This window comes from Hippocampus bargibanti, linkage group LG20 (assembly GCF_051943395.1).
Source record: "Hippocampus bargibanti isolate YZ-2025 linkage group LG20, ASM5194339v1, whole genome shotgun sequence".
In the NCBI taxonomy this organism is placed as follows: domain Eukaryota; kingdom Metazoa; phylum Chordata; class Actinopteri; order Syngnathiformes; family Syngnathidae; genus Hippocampus; species Hippocampus bargibanti.
The window spans coordinates 7,618,628-7,634,717 of record NC_142753.1 but is presented as its reverse complement, the minus strand read 5'-3'; the positions used below and the strand labels follow the sequence as shown (position 1 = coordinate 7,634,717).

The 16,090-nt window shown below is 41.1% G+C and overlaps 4 protein-coding genes across 5 annotated transcripts in view; 1 reads left to right on the top strand and 3 right to left on the bottom strand.

Annotated features, from left to right (window-relative positions):
* LOC148882962 (lamin-A-like) overlaps positions 1-16,090 on the top strand; it is a 37,210-nt gene that overhangs the window by 859 nt on the left and 20,261 nt on the right. For both annotated transcript variants that reach the window (XM_089023104.1, XM_089023103.1), the window contains exon 2: positions 7,571-7,654. In XM_089023104.1, coding sequence (XP_088879230.1) covers positions 7,607-7,654 — 48 coding nt within the window. In that variant the 5' untranslated portion in view covers positions 7,571-7,606. The remainder of the gene's footprint in view (positions 1-7,570; positions 7,655-16,090) is intronic.
* Positions 984-4,422, bottom strand: LOC148882966 (free fatty acid receptor 3-like). The gene is made up of 2 exons (XM_089023480.1): positions 4,064-4,422; positions 984-2,082 (listed from the first exon to the last, which is right to left on the bottom strand). Exons 1-2 carry the CDS (start codon positions 4,079-4,081, stop codon positions 1,180-1,182), a joined length of 921 nt encoding a protein of 306 aa, XP_088879606.1. The 5' UTR covers positions 4,082-4,422; the 3' UTR covers positions 984-1,179.
* Positions 4,567-7,599, bottom strand: LOC148882965 (free fatty acid receptor 3). Its single transcript, XM_089023108.1, has one exon. The coding sequence runs from the start codon at positions 6,464-6,466 to the stop codon at positions 5,255-5,257; it is 1,212 nt and encodes a 403-aa protein (XP_088879234.1). The 5' UTR covers positions 6,467-7,599; the 3' UTR covers positions 4,567-5,254.
* tekt2 (tektin 2) lies at positions 7,662-16,029 on the bottom strand. Its single transcript, XM_089023107.1, has 10 exons — positions 15,806-16,029; positions 14,766-14,931; positions 14,557-14,682; positions 13,266-13,471; positions 13,040-13,183; positions 12,085-12,199; positions 10,936-11,043; positions 10,700-10,843; positions 10,543-10,622; positions 7,662-9,520 (listed from the first exon to the last, which is right to left on the bottom strand). Exons 1-10 carry the CDS (start codon positions 15,868-15,870, stop codon positions 9,319-9,321), a joined length of 1,356 nt encoding a protein of 451 aa, XP_088879233.1. The 5' UTR covers positions 15,871-16,029; the 3' UTR covers positions 7,662-9,318.

The following is a 16,090-nucleotide window of genomic DNA, read 5'->3' as shown; positions in this document are numbered from 1 at the left end:
AGATTTTGCATTCCACAAAATGGAATTGATTATTATGTAATGAACTCGTTTCAACTCTCCACCTGTCATCACAATGACACACAAATATACATTTTCAAATCACACACTGCCCCAGTACAAATTGTACTGCCATAAAGCAATTTTATTTGGATCCAGTTCCCACAAAGGAACATGAGATTTCCTAATTAAAACCAGGAAATGGCAGTTATCAGTCATGTATGTTCTTACACGTCACTTTATAACTTCATGACACCGATGCGTAATGTTTGTATGTCCAGCACCACGCGGCCTGTACTTACTTAGGAATTGAATTGAGATTAGCGACAGTAAACATGGCACTATTTGCTTCCTGTTTCAAACAACCCTCTTGTTTTCGATTGCTCTGAGCCTTACAAAACACTTTTGATGAAACATTCAAGCAAAAATTAATCGACAAAGGAAAAAAATGGACATTTTCCTGATAAGGATTATTTTTCTTAGGTTTTCTTAATGTGTTAGCTGTTCATGTTAAGTGCTTTGTGATAGCTTCAGCTGTTGTTAAAGAGCGCTATATAAATCAATATGTATTGTATTGTATTGTATTGTATTGTATTGTATACGTCTGTGTAAGCTCTCAGTCGTACAGGAGTGGTCCATCGATGAAAAGGTTTCTTCAGCCGTCATCTGTACTTCTTTGAAGGTGTCGGACGTTTCACTTCTTATCCAAGAGGCTTCGTCAGCGAACTAAAGTCTTTTCGCTGGTAGTTTTGGCCCGATATATATATCCCTCCTGTACAGACGTGACGGTGCCAGTCCTCTGCTCCCCCCAACCTGAGAGCAGGGACCAATCATAGCAGAGTCTGGCACTGCCATGTCTGGACAGTAGGGATATAGATAGGGCCGAAACTACCAGCAAAAGAGTAGGTCGCTGACGAAGCCTCTTGGATAAGAAGCGAGACCTGTGACACCTTCAAAGAAGTACAGATGACGGCTGAAGAAACCTTTTCATCGATTGTATTGTATCATGTGAAATGTAGTTTCATGTATCTTTTTTTAACTCATTTTTATTTCATTCTTGAAATTGTTTTTAAATTAATTTGTGTGAGTTACCGCAAACTTGGTAAGTGGTCTACAGAACAGAAACACGTCAGAAGAACATTCTCTGCTAAGTGCATCGTCCGTTGCAGTTTGAGTAGGAAGTCACCCACACCGCAGGATGTGCAGCTTCGCCGCGACATTCTTAAAGCAGTGTTTTAGCATACTCCTAACAGCGGCTGAAGAAAAATAGAAAATAAAAGGATCCAGGCAAGCGTTGAGTGTGCTGGAAAGCAACGCCACATTCCTCCACTCCTCGCTTTCGAGTCGAGCGAATCCCACCACGTGGGAGGCGTTGTAAGGCCCGAAGCAAACGGCAAACACCACCAAGGTACCCAGGGCCAATCCGATGGCCCTCAACCGCCGTCGCCTGCTGATGTTGGGCAGCCGCGACAGGATGAGGATAAAATTGACGTAACAGAAGCAGCAGATGACGAAAGGGATACAGAAGAGGACCAAAAAGAGCTCCAGGCGGACCCGCACCAGGATTTCCAGCTCGGCGTCGTTGAATTTCATATAGCAGGTAGACGGAGGCTTGGCCGTATCGTTTTTCCACTGAGCGTACGGCATGATGTAAACAATGCTGAGATTCAAGGAGGTCACCACCCAGAAAAGCACGCAAGCCACCACGGCGTAACGAGGCCTGCGGCACACGGCGTACCTGAGCGGGTAGGCCACGCCCAAGTAGCGCTCCACGCCCACGGCGGTGAGCAGCAGGGTGCTGTTGTAGATGGTGACGTAGAAGACGAAGCCCGTGAGCGGACAAAGCGGGAAGGGGAGCACCCAGGCCATGCTGTCCGAAGCCTCTTTCATTTTGAAGGGCAGGAACGCCAAGAAAATCAAGTCGGAGATGGTGAGGTTGAGGAGGAGGACGTCGATGGGAGCCGCGCGGGTGCGCACCTTGCGGCAGAAAGTGCAGAACGCCAGGATGTTGGCGGGGACCCCCATCAGGAAGGTGAAGATGTAGACGAAGAGCAGAAGGGGGAGTATGCCGCTCTCGGACACACACTGGAGAGCACAATAACGTGGTTATTGTCGGAATGAATACAGTATTTTCCGGTGTATAAGGCGCACCCAAGAGCCTTGATTGTCTTCAAAGGATGACCCTGCGCCTTATACGGAGGTGCGCCTTATATGTGAAGTCATATTGAGCCACTACAGGTCAATAGCCACCGACTCAATTCCGCCCTGTAGAAGAAGTAGTACGTAACCGCAGCCACTACTGTTGCGCCATGTTTTTTTACATACTGAAAGGACAACCGTCGCCTCCGGACAAGTTGTGTCCATAATTTGTAAAATCATTTCAAATGACTTCTACTGAGCGTATTTTAAAAAAGATTCCACGGCATATAGCTATATTTTACATTTTAAGACTCGGGTTAAGTATTCAGGAAGAGTTAGTGACGATTCCTGATGTGATGTCACGTCAGGAACGCCCCTGGCCGAGAAAGCGACACACAATGCAATATGGGTACTTTGTTTAGTCTGAAAACATCGTGTTGATCCATGTTGATGGCGAAATTAAAAGGAAGACACATAAATAACGCGATGGTGAATCGTTGTGTGTTGCACCAAGACGACTATTTGATACTAGTTGACACAAATTCCCAGAAGACAAATCAGCCCATTTTCAACGGAGCTTGGGCGCCATCTTGTGTATTTTCTGGGCATTACATTGGAGTCCAGACGCCTCAAAATGAGACGGAAGGACTTCTTTAATCGATTGCAAACATTTATGCTTTCCTCTTCAGAACTATTTGAATCATATTCATAACTGGATGAGTAACAAGAAAGCATCTTCTCTGAATCTGAAGCCATTGTTTTGATTCTAGAGCAAGGCAAAGACGTCCTGGTGTGATGTCACGAACAAGGAGGCGGGACCTTCTCAAACTGAAACTTTCAGAGGTCATTTTGAAGTACTTTTTAGGACACTTTGACTCATTTTTATTGGTGTTTTGCATTTGACTAAAAATATCAGCCTGCGTGTTTTGGAGATTTTAGATGCTATAATATGTTTTTCTGATGTCAGTTAGGAAATAAAAAAATGGTGTCGGTTGTCCTTTAAGGTTTATATAAATATGTTTAAGTCTAATATAAGTAACCTGTATTGGTTTGTACTGAAAAATAAAAGTTTGATAAAATTATATGCTCTATAAAGATATGTACATGTACAACTGGAGAGGATACTACATCTTAGTACAAAAATGTTTGTATCTACTGTTGTTCGTAACTCGAATGTTCATAAGTAGGGGAGCATCCGTACCTGTTTAGTTTTTTTCTCCAAATTTTGCATTCCTCACCACCTATGTCAAAATGTACAAAATATTTTGTTTTGAATATACATTACATCGTTATACATGTACTCCGGTGCGCCTTATAAACTGGAAAATACGATACCCAAAATTGCGATTCATTTCAGTTCCTCACTCCATCGAATCCTAAATTATCAAATGCAATAAATCACACCAAAATGATATTTGACCTGAAAAATTATTTTTATCTTCATAATCTTAACTCCCTTGTTTTATCTCAATAACAATATTTAAATCAAAGTGTTAATGTGAATTGTTAATTGTTATTTTTTTCCCCCTTTTCCACGATATGGCATTTTCGTGTTTATTATGTTTGTTAAAGTCATTATAAGTGCCTTGCACGCTGGGTCCGAGAGGACATTAATTTTATCTGTGCTGTATGTCATGCATATCAGCATATTCGACAATAAAGCTGACTTTGGCTTTGACTGACAAGGCATTAGCCTTTTGTCCATGTTCTTGTTCCAGCTTCAGCTTGTTAAAGCGCTATATAAATCAATGTTTGTACCGTATGCATATTAAAGATCGAGACACGATCATTAGCAACACTTGCTTTGGTAACGTATAAGAGTCACATTTATAATAATGATCAAAATGCAAGGACTACAGAAGAGATTTTTAATGAATAACATATGTACAAATGATACAGTATATCGAACAAGTAAAATTACGCCTACCTCACCACTGTCAAACATGACGCTTCAGTCTCTCCATCACTGTATGACTGTTTTTCCACAACACTGGCAACTGGCTCTGTCGCTTTCACACACATTCTAAGAAGTATATCCCACTCCATATCTCCTATCTCGCCTCGAACGCCGGAAATTTAATAAGCTTTGGGACACAATATTTGTCACCGGCGCTCTCCAAACATTATCACCCCGCAACACCCTCTTTCGTAATGTCTCGTTGTTACATCAAAATATGTCATCATTACTCCAATGACGGGAAAGCGCGGGAAGGAAGATGCGGCATTAAGATAAGAAGTTTTAGTGACCTTCGTGATGGAGAAATTCCCAATTTACAGCAGTTATATATTTTATACTGTTTTTTTTTTTTATATTGTGTGTCATGTTGAACACCCGCTGATCACCTGCAGAAAAAAATATCCTGTGACTGTAAAGTGTCCTTGAGAGTTTTGAAAGGCGCTTATAAATGAAATGTGTTATTATTATAACAAAGCAGTCATGATTTAACTTGGGTCACTGGGTTATAAAATATAAATGTGACATTTCATTGAAAGAATTTTCTAATTGTAGGCATAACCAATTTTGCTTTTTTGTCATGTTTTTAATCAGGAAAATGACATCAAATTAATTGTACTGTACTGGATAAAAACACACAGTAAGAACATTCTCTAACAAATGTTGACCTTGGCCAAAAGAGGGCAGTGAAACACAATCGTGCACACACAAACCAAAGTAGAGTTTCACAACTGCAAATCACTTAACAGGCTGCAGTTGCTTGTGTTCAAATGTCTGTTGGCGCCTCGACACCACCGCGTCCCACGCAGTTTGTGTCAAAAAAAAAAGTTAAATTCTAAATTATATGGGTCTGGAGTTATATGAGCTTGAAATGGGGGTGGCTGTACAAAATACAATACAGTACACACATTGATTTATATAGCGCTTTAACAACAGCTGAAGCAGTAACAAAGCGCTAACATGGACAAAAGGCAATTTTTTTCCATTGTGGAAGGGGAAAAAAAACTTTGCCAGAGGTCTGACCAGCGCATGAAAAACCAAAACCTGAACAAATTCAGGCGCTTCACATCATGCTTTTCAATTCCCGAGTAAATTCGGGAATGGCAGCGAATGAGTAAATAATCAAATAAAACTAATAGAGAGTCACGCCACGTCTTCCCAAACTTAGCTCCTCTCGGTGATCGTAGCTGGCGATCTGACATTAGCCACCGTATTTGGAGTGGCGCAATGTTGTCGAAATCCCTCACGACGACTGAATCTGCTTCGCCCGCCGCAAATCTTTCCCAACACCCCCCTCGATGCGGTCGGCAACAGCATCAGCATGACGACTGGCTCCAGAAAAACATTACAAGAACTTGTCAGCATTGCATACGTTCTCCACTCGACGTTCTCCCCCGACACGAACCCCACCACGTGCGACACATTGTAAGGAGCGTAGCACACCACGAAGACAGCCAGCGTGGACAACGCCACGGCGAGGACCCGCCTTTTCCCCGCCGGCCTTAAGTTGGAGCGCCAAACCAGGGTGACGCACCGCAAAGTGCAGAAGGACGACACCAACAGAGGCAGGAGAAAGAGGACCACGGCCATCTCAAGACGAAGCGGAAGGAGCACAGCCAGTTGGGAGGCGTCAAAATGGTCGTAGCACGCCAAAGCTTCGTCTTTGACAGAAACAAAGTTGGCGCCGCCTTCGGCCACGAGTCCGACGCCGAGGTGAAGAAGCACCAACGACCACAAGGCCCCGCTGATGAAGCACGAGATCCGAGCCCGCCGGTAGCGCTTGTAGACTATAGGGAAGGCGATACTGAGGTAGCGTCCCACCGTCACTGCCGTGATGAACAAACAACTTCCGTAGAGCGAAGAGAAAAGGAAGAAACTATAAACCGGGCACACGGGAGCCGGGAGACGCCAATCTTGAAGCAACGTTTCCAAAGCCTTGATGGGCAACCAGGCCACCAGAACCAGGTTGGCCAGGCAGAGGTTGAGGGCGTAGACTACGTTGGGCGTGGCGCCGCGCTTACGGGCTTTGCGGACGTACACGGACAGAACGAGCAAGTTGGCGGGAAGGCCCAAAGCGAAGGTGAAGGAGTAGACAAAGAGAGCAAAGCAGTCCTTGACGGCCACGTGCATCGTAGAAACGGTTGGGACGACACGGCGGAGACGTGGCAGGAAACTCCGGAAAAACATGCCATCTGTTAGCGACACGCTAGTTGCATTCTTCTGAGAAAAAAAAACTTCATCAAACAGTTTGCGAAAGGTACGCTGTCGTTCCGAGCGACCGTCCTCGCTGACGTCCCGACGCAGAAGGTGGTGATGCATGTTGTCGTACGCCACATCACGGGCGTAAGATACCGATCGGAAAATGAGCTCGCTCATGCAGAAGTGTGGGACATTTAGCAAGCATCAGGCTGTGATAATTGCTCTCTCTGTCAGTGGAAGGGGAAAGAAACATCTGGACCTTCAAGTGAAATGATTCAGAATAATCGGAAGGTTGCATACGGTCCTCTCGAGAAGGCCACGGAGGTTTTAATGATCTGGAGCGACACGCAGTGTAAGTCATAAACGTCCACCTGTAGGCAAGTACCGTATTTTACGGTGTGCAGTGATACCTTGGCCTACAAACTTAATTGGTTCCCAGACAGTGTTTAAGGCGAAAAGTGTGTATCCCAAAAATTAATTTCCCATAAGAAACCATTAGAATGAGAATAATCCGTTCCCATGTCCCCATAAAACATAATTTTCTACTTTCTAATTTTCTAAGCCTTAAAACTACACAAAATATACCTTATTTTATGTATAATAAATGTGCCATGATTGTTTGTTTTGAATGAATGTTTTGTTTTGAATGTACATTACCTTTAAGTCTGTACTTTTATGACTTATAATAAAGCCAGGCTGGTCATTGGGATATAAAATTGTTTGTAACCTGAAGGGGCATCTCATGCTTTTACGGTCAAGAGTAAATGGCTGTTTGTGTAAAAGAGTGTGACAGAGGTGTGGGCGTGCAAAGCAAAAAGCCTGCTCTGAAATAAATGGAGCAGAAAATGTGCTGATTTGTTGTGGATGCATTTTATCGGAGCACCATGGCAGATAACAAGAATTTTTTTTTGTCAGGAAAATCCTTAGGGGTGTTCAAAAATATATTTAATAAAAACGATTCAATTATTGTTTTAACTTACTTTCAAAAAGGTTCCCAAACACCACATAGAAACAGATAAGTAAGTAGTCTCACAACTGTCAGCATCCACCGTTTTCATTTCCCCCCCGTAGTAGTGCGTAATCCCAGCCTCTAGCATTTCAAGATCAGATAACTCCAGACCTACATAACTGAGGAATTAACTCTGAATTAACGGTGCAGCTCATTCACTGGAAAATACAGTAACGAAATTGCATGCAATGGACTATTCCTAATCATATTATTCAAATGTCTATTTTCATAAGTGACCTTCCTGGTTTCTGAGCATCTTTTCTTCTCCACAGTGATAAATTTCAAAACAAGACTTCTCATCCACCTTGATGATACGTTGCAATGGAACAAAAGGATTTCACGTTGGCGTTCAACAGGTAAGTAGTTCGGGTCCTCTTACTATTTTTTGAGGTTGCAATGAACGGCATAGTTTTGCATCGTCTTTTTTCCCCCAAATTAATGTATTTGGTCAAATTTGTTGTGGTGTAACAGATTTGTTGGAATAGTCACATCATAAGAATGCATTTGTACATTGTTTATTTATTTCTTTGTAGTAAGGGAGTAACCAAATATAATGCTTTGCCACTACCTCTACCTGCATACAACTATTATCCACACCTATATGTCAGGATCCACATGATTCTCTTTGCGCGTTGTAAACAGCGTCAGATGGTCAAACATTATGACGCGGCCCAAACAAAGCCATAAAACGTAGCAGCATCTGAAATGAATGACCTTAACACAAACGTGAGCTTTGTATGCGCACGCTCAAATGTAGATAAAATGCTGGCTGCTCTACAGAAATGTTGTCTTTTCAAGATGGACTTATATGGTGTCAGCGCCTCAAAAATTTTAGATATATTTATAGATATTGAGGAATAATTAGTAGTAGGAAGCTGTCAGTAAGTGCTCAAACAATCAACAAGTACTGATGCGGATGTGGAACTGTCGCGGCTAGGAAATGAAGCGGCTTTACGTGGGAAAGGATATGTGAGACAATTTCTTTTTGGGAATTGCAGTACCCACAGAATATTCAGTTTTAGGATTACATTAACATTCAATGCAGCGTAAGAAACCTTAGACTCTCTTCTTTCATCAGAGAAAAAAAATGTTAATTCCTAAATTATATGGGTCTGGAGTTATATGAGCTTGAAATGGGGATGGCTATCCAAAATACAATGCAATACATACATATTGGTTCATATAGTGCTTTAACAACAGCTGACAAGCGCTAAAATGGAAAACGGGGAAATGCTGCCCCCTTGTGGAAGGGATAAAAACTTGCCAGATGCCATGGCTAGCGCTTTATCGGCACCCAAGCATGAAAAAACAAAACTCGAACAAATTCTGGAATACGGCATATTTTCCATTCACTCATTCACTGACCTACGTTGAAAAATGTGTCCACTCCAGTGTCACTTGGATTCCAGGACCCACAAAATATTGCGTTTTGGGACTACATAAACATTCAAGACAACGTTAGATACCTTAGACTGTCTTCTTTCATCAGAAAAAAAAGTTAATTCCGAAAAATATATGGTGTGGAGTTATATGATCTTGAAATGGGGGTGGCTGTCCAAAATACAATGCAATACGTACATATTTACGTGGGACAGGAGATGTGAGACAATCTTTTTTCGTCAACGGATGCTACAGCTTCGTGTTTGCTTTCAACATTTCACTTGTAGCAGATGCACACATTTTACCATGATGTCCCTGATCCACTGGTGAAAAGGATGCTTTCTTTCCTCTTTCATTGAGAACTGCTTCATACAATAAAGAGGGTGCTTTTGTGTTGTTACACATTACTTGTTGTTTTGACTTCAAGATGGTACCGCGAAAGTGGCTGCCTTTACAGCAGCTCCTGTCTTGTTTTTCTACTTCTTCCTTTCCTCTTACTTTAATCACTTTGCTGCTGTGAAGTATATATTTGTCCTCTGTGAGAATAATTAAGGCTAATCCAATCCAATTACATATATATTTATAGTTATTGAAGAACTGTACGTTCAATACATTTGCTGTTAAAACGAAGAAAGCCTAATCAGGCTTCAAGATGTCTGATGCTCCTCCCACTCGAGCTTGTGAGAAGAAGCAGCGGCACTGGGGTGTCATCGCTATATAATATGGGCATGAGGCGTTTACGGATGTTGATGCAACGTTCCTCCAAGGCCAAAGCGCCACGTTTCCTGGCATGATCTTGCATCATTTGGTTGTGATGAAGCTTCAGTCGCTGCAACCCGTGCCTGAACACATAACAGAAATACAGTGATACCTTGACTTACTAACTCAATTGGTTCCCAGAGTGTGTAAGGCGAAAAGTGTGTATCCCAAAAATTAATTTCCCATAGGAAACCATTAAAATGAGAATAATCCGTTCCCAGGTCCGCATCAGAATCAGAATCAGAATCATCTTTATTGCCAAGGATGTAGAACACACAAGGAATTTGTTTCCGGTAGAACACGCTGCAGTAGTAGCATCATAAAACATCATTTTCTAAGCCTTAAAACTACACAAAATATACCTTATTTTATGTATAATAAATGTGCTATGGTATTATAATTAAAAAAATAAACAGTACGGTATAATAAAGTCGTTTTATTTATCTTTGTGAAGGTCATTGATGGCTTGATGGAATGGAGTGGCCGGTTTCATCAGCATTAAACACTTGATGAGGAACGTAAACTTCTTCTTTCACCATCTTGAGGAATGATCCCTTGTAGCTGCTTTCTCTGCGATAATTTTATCTAGTTCCTCATCAATTGTGTTCTGTTTAGATGGGTTGATAGCTATTTGCATCAAATGTACAGATGGCTTGTGTGGGTTGTTTGTGGAGCCTGATTGATGGGATATTTTAACCTTTGACCCTATCAAAGTTGAAAATCTCTGTCTTCTGCCTGTCACTTTGTTTAAACCACGCCCCCTCCCTGCTGCGTTCTTGACCAATCATGTGGCTTTAATCGAAAACGGGGTGGAGAATAGAGGACAAAAACAGTCGGCTGCCATTTTGTTGTTAGAAAAATGAGCACGTTCATGAACGGCACATCACTCATTGAGGCAGCTCCTTGTACGAAAAAAGTTGGTATGCCAAGGTAAAATTTTCATCAATGTAAACGTTCGTAAACCGAAAAGTTCGTAAGCTAAGGAGTTCGTAAACCGAGGTATCACTGTATGGACCTTAAATTCATTTTCCAAATCTTAAAATGTCGTCCATTAAAATCACATTTCAGTCTGTTTGCGCTGCCGTGTTAGAAGAATTAAACTCACTGAGCTTCAGACAGCTTCTCCTTCAGAATGGCGATCGTAGCCTGTAGTTGATTGACTTCGTCAACAAGGCAACGCTGCGCCTGGTAGACAGTAAGGAAAATATTCACGTCAGTCAAACAAACTTATGTTTGTTTATTAAAATACGCTCGAGTTCCACCTCGTCTCTGCACAAGTCCATGCCAGGCCTGCAGGTTCTGTTCTCCAGCCTGGTGTGGGCCAGCTTCAGCGGGGCCATTTTTGCCTTCAGATCCGCATCCAACTTGAAGATATCAGTCTCCATTTCTGTTATCTCCCCTTCAGTCTGCACGGAGAAAGCGCACGCTAGTATTTATTTTATTGTTTTTAAAAATCTGTCGTGACGTCGGTGTCGTGTATCGATCGGCGTTAGCTTACGCATTTTAGTTGCCACTCGAGCTCACGGCAAGCCTGTTGCTCTTCGTGATTGCGCTTCCGCAGCGCAAACTCCGTGGCTCTTTGCTGGTTTTTCAACTCGTTTTGCAGCTGAAGGAATTGAGGGCGACAAAAAAATACATTTTAACGCATTCACTGCTATGAATGTGATGTGCAAAAATGTGTCCACTCCAGTGCCAGGGTTTTTGTCATTTTCACTTGAATTTCAGGACTCATAGAATTTTGAGTTTTAGGACTACATAAACATTCAATTCAGTGGAAGAAACCTTATACTCTCTTCTTTCAGAAAAAAAAGGTTAATTCCTAAATTATATGGGTCTGGAGTTATCTGAGCTTGAAATTGGGGTGGCTGTACAAAATACAATACTAAACATATTTATATTGCGCTATAACTCATTCACTGCCAGACGATGTGCTAAAATGTGTCCACTCCAGTGCCAGGGTTTTTGTCATTGTCACTCAACTATTGTCACTCAAATTGCAGGACCCACAAAATATTGCGTTTTAGGACTACATAAACATTTAAGACAGCCTTAGAAATCTGAGACTCTCTTTCTTCATCAGAAAAAAATAGTTTATTCCTAAATTATATCAGTCTGGAGTTATATGAGCATGAAATGAGGGCAGTTGTGTAAAACAATGCAATACATACATATTGGTTTATATAGCGCTTTAACAACAGCTGAAGCTGGAACAAAGCGCTAACATGGGAAAAAAGGTATATTATGCCCCCCTTGTGGAAAGGAAAAATAATTGCCAGATGCCATGGCCAGCGCTTTATCGGCACCCAAGCATTAATAAATAATTTTAAAACAAACAAATTCGGGAATACAGCATCTTTCCAATTCCCAAATAAATTCAGGAATGGCAGTGAAGCTGTAACATGGACAAAAGGTAAATGCTGCTACCTGGTGGAAGGGAAAAACATTGCCAGAGGTCTGACGAGAGCTCTATCTGCACCCATCGTAAGAAAAACCGAAACCCAAACAAATTTGGGAATAGGAGCTCCACGTCACACTTTTCAATTCCCGAATACATTTCAGGATGGCAGCGAATGAGTTAAAAAAAAGTGAATGTGACACTCAAATCATGGAGGAGTTGAACAGACAGCTGCGGTTTCATCTCACGTACATTGACTCTGGTGAGACCCATGTCTTCCCTCATCTTTTCGGACATCTCCATTGCTTCACGGGCCCGAGCCAAATTCAACTTGGTGAACTGGATCCAATCGTGTGGCGTACATGAACTACAGTTAACGAGAGAAGATTATTAAAAAAAAAAGATTCTTCCAAAAAAATAACAAAAATGGATACAGTGATACCTTGGCTTACAAACTTAATTGGTTCCCAGACAGTGTGTAAGGCGAAAAGTGTGTATCCCAAAAATTAATTTCCCATAGGAAACCATTAAAATGAGAATAATCCGTTCCCAGGTCAACATAATTTTCTACTTTCTAATAGGATTAAATATACACAAAATATACCTTATTTTATGTACAATAAATGTGATATGGTATTATAATTAAAGAAATAAACTGTACTATATAATAAAGTCGTTTTATTGACCTTTGTGATGGTCGTTGATGGCTTGATGGAATAAAGTGGCCCGTTTCATCAGCATTAAACACTTAATGAGGAACGTAGCCTTCTTTCACCATCTTGAGGAATGATCCCTTGTAGCTGCTTTCTCTGCGATAATTTTACCTTGTTCCTCATCAATTGTGTTCTGTTTAGATGGGTTGATAGATATTTGCATCAAGTGTGCAGATGGCTTGTGTGGGTTATTTGTGAAGCCTGATTGATGGGAATTTTAACTTTGCAGTCTACACTTTGCCTTTGAACTATCAAAGTTGAAACGAGTCCAAATTTAACTGATTTCTATCTATTTTATCACTCTCTCTGTCATCTGTCTCTCTTAATGTTTTAAACCACCTCCCATCACGGGGAATATAGGACAAAAAAATGTCAGCTGCCATTATGTTTCTTGGAGAATGGCTTCACTGTCTTTCTATCTGTGACCCCCACCCCACATCACTGTATTCTTGACCAATCACGTGGCATTAACCGACGACTTTTTAGATGTTTACCCTGCTGGTATTCGAGTAGGATCTGGTTTCAGGGAAATCTCGGATGACGTTATTGTAAGCTCCAGGCATGTATTATCAATATCCAGAGTTTCCACCTTGTTTTGGAGGTCAGCGGTCAGTTTCTGTCGAATTTTCTGCAAAATACTGGAAAGTGAACGTCATGATTTGGCATCAGTGGTGTTACATTGCTCAAAACACCCCAGAGTCGGGGGGGCGCATGTGATACCAGATCTGTTCAAAGGCCTGGTTGATGAGTTCCTGCAGGGTTTTCTGCGCTCGTTCGATGACATGCACTTCTTTTTTTAATTCCTTTTCCACTGGGTCGTTGACCAGCTCAAATCCTTGCCGTCCCTCCCTCAGGGTCAGGCTCTCCATGCTGACCTCGTGGGGAACGGCTGTAGCAGCCAGGGTCTCCTCGGTCCGAGTTTTTGACTTTGACAACACACAATCAAGCTGAGGTCATTGCTGTGTTGATTTTAAAGAGGTCATGGAGTAAATTATACTTTTGTATCTGACCCATAAAATGTGAAATTAGCCCACGAGCAAATTTGACTGTTAACTCATTCACTGCCAGATGATGTGAAAAACCATGTACACTCCAGTGCCAGGGTTTTTGTCATTGTCATTTGAATTCTAGGACCCACAGAATATTTAGTTTTAGGAGTATATAAGCATTCAATAGAGCGTTAGAAACCTTAGACTATCTTCTTTCATCAGAAAAAAAAAAATTCCTAAGTTATACAAGTGTCAGAGATGTTCGATCGGACATTGTGGACAAAGACTCGAACCCAGAAAGATTGTCTTTACTGCCAGCAGGAGACATAGCCATTCATGACAGACGCCTGAATTCTGCAGCCCTCTGCCAAGCTATTTATTGAGAGTATATGCAAATTTAAGTGATACATTAGTAAAACATAGTTTTCTTGATTAGAAAACCACACCTCTTGAGTTCTCAGCACGAACAGCTCTAAGCAATAAAACATTGTCTTTTCCATGAACTGATAAATTTGTAACCTGGCTAATGAGCTCTTCCCGTGAAGGAGTTTCAAGTCCTAAATTACCCCTGTGATGAGGAGCTTCCCATGTCCTGAATTCTGTCCAAAGCCAGATCTCCTCGATGAAGATGACAGTTTAACAAGCTGTGTCTGTTGACCTCAGATTGACCCCAGGTTGTCTGTGCTTCAATTGTGTATTCGAGTCACACATGTTGACTAAGCATATAACAGCATGAAACTTTTAAATATGATAACTTCTTACTTTCCATCAACAAGTCTGGAGTTATCTGAGTTTGAAATGGGGGTGGTTATACAAAGGGCAAATGTTGCCCCTCGTGGGAGGGAAAAACATTGCCAGAGGTCTGATCAGTGCTTTATCGGCAAGAAAAACTAAAACCCGTAAAATTCGCGAATGGGGCGCCACATCATGCTTTTCAATTCCTGAATAAATTCATAAATGGCAGTGAATGAGTTAAATTCAAAACTTCCGAATTCCATTTGTTTTCCTCTACTGGTAATTACCAATGTCAGTGCTTCAATCTCATCATCAACTTTCTTTGCGCAGGATATGAGCAGTTCCTTACATCTTGAAACCTCCCATACCCGATCCTTTAACATACGGGAGGTATCGCTTTCATCCCAGTTTGTCTGTGGGGCAACAGGACAGGACGATAAGTTATAAATAACGCACTTAGTGGATCTATTTAAAGGCAATGGCGACAAGTACTTACTTTACAATTGGTGTCATTGATCAGTATCCTCCCTTCTTGACGGATTACATTGGAAAGATATCGCTCAAGCTCTGCAGTGGCAGACAGCTGCTCGTTGTTGTGGCACCACTCCGGAATACCGTAGTGTACGATGGGCTTCTCCGGATGTTTGATCATTGTATTGAGTCTATGGTATGCAACAAAAAAAAAGTAAAAACACAAATTTTTGGTTGTGGTGGCTTATGGAGTCGTTCACTCACCAGACATGCTTAGGTAACATTACCCCTGACATCCCATGACCAAAAGACCATGTGCTGAATATTTAATATATTTTCACCATCTTATATATGAAGGCTTTGTTTTTTTTTTTCCTTTTGCAATCCTTCCCCATTTAATCATATTATTTCAGTTTACAGGTGAATCCACCTGCTGTAATTCATATCACATAACACGTCTGTGTTTAACTTATACCAGCAAAAATTTCACACGAAGTAAATTAGTAAATTGAGACAATATAATTATGATAAAGGAGTTCTGTACCATTTATTTAAAATATATTTAAAATAAAATGCTCGAATCTTCCAACGCAACACTTTTCGTGCAGGTAACTTTATCCCTGTCCCAAGCTGCAGCACTTTCCACAAAAATGACTTCACCGTTCGTCACAGTGTACAAAAATAAAATAAATAAAACATAACGTGATTGACCCCAAAGTGTTCCTAGGCCAGCAATTTACTGTAACAATGGAAATAATCGTTCCTCTACAGACTCGGGATCGTAAATCTTTTACATTCGCACATTGCTGCGTGACGAATCTGCGGATCATAATCGCAGACGAAAATCTGGCTTTTCAAATCCCTTATATAAAGTTCGAAATATAATATTTTCTTTAGTTTGAAACACAACTAGCATTGACTTTGCAGCCGTATATTTTGCACGTTTAACACCCTCCGTTTACAAATATCACATATTTGTTAAATTGGAGCGTTTATCTAATGTTTTTCCCGAACGTCTCTGTCGTTTAAACTGTTTTTTTTTATTTCGTTTTTAAAACTACTCACCTTCGCTCCATCACGACCAGCGAGTTAGCACAAGTTAGTTGTTTCGGCAATGGTTTCCATAGCATTAGCTTGGTTTATTACTTAGCAACAAGGCAACACAGTACGAAAAAAAAGTGACGCGTACTCTGAAAATATGACGTCATCGAATTTGGTTTAGGACATTTGACGCCATGTGAAACAAAAACGTAAAAAAATAAATACAAGATTAAATTGTACCATTAAAGCTTTTGATTGTTCTGTTTGTTTTGAAATACACTAAAAGGCAATCTTTTATTTTACCATCAC

Bases quoted from the DNA above. Each gene is read 5' to 3' on its own strand.
- LOC148882965 (XM_089023108.1), bottom strand. From the start codon at position 6,466: ATGAGCGAGCTCATTTTCCGATCGGTATCTTACGCCCGTGATGTGGCG.
- tekt2 (XM_089023107.1), bottom strand. From the start codon at position 15,870: ATGCTATGGAAACCATTGCCGAAACAACTAACTTGTGCTAACTCGCTG. The intron at 11,044-12,084 runs GTACGTGAGATG...CAATTCCTTCAG, and splicing joins TGGGTCTCACCAGAGTCAAT to CTGCAAAACGAGTTGAAAAA. The intron at 10,623-10,699 runs GTGGAACTCGAG...ACTGTCTACCAG, and splicing joins TGGACTTGTGCAGAGACGAG to GCGCAGCGTTGCCTTGTTGA.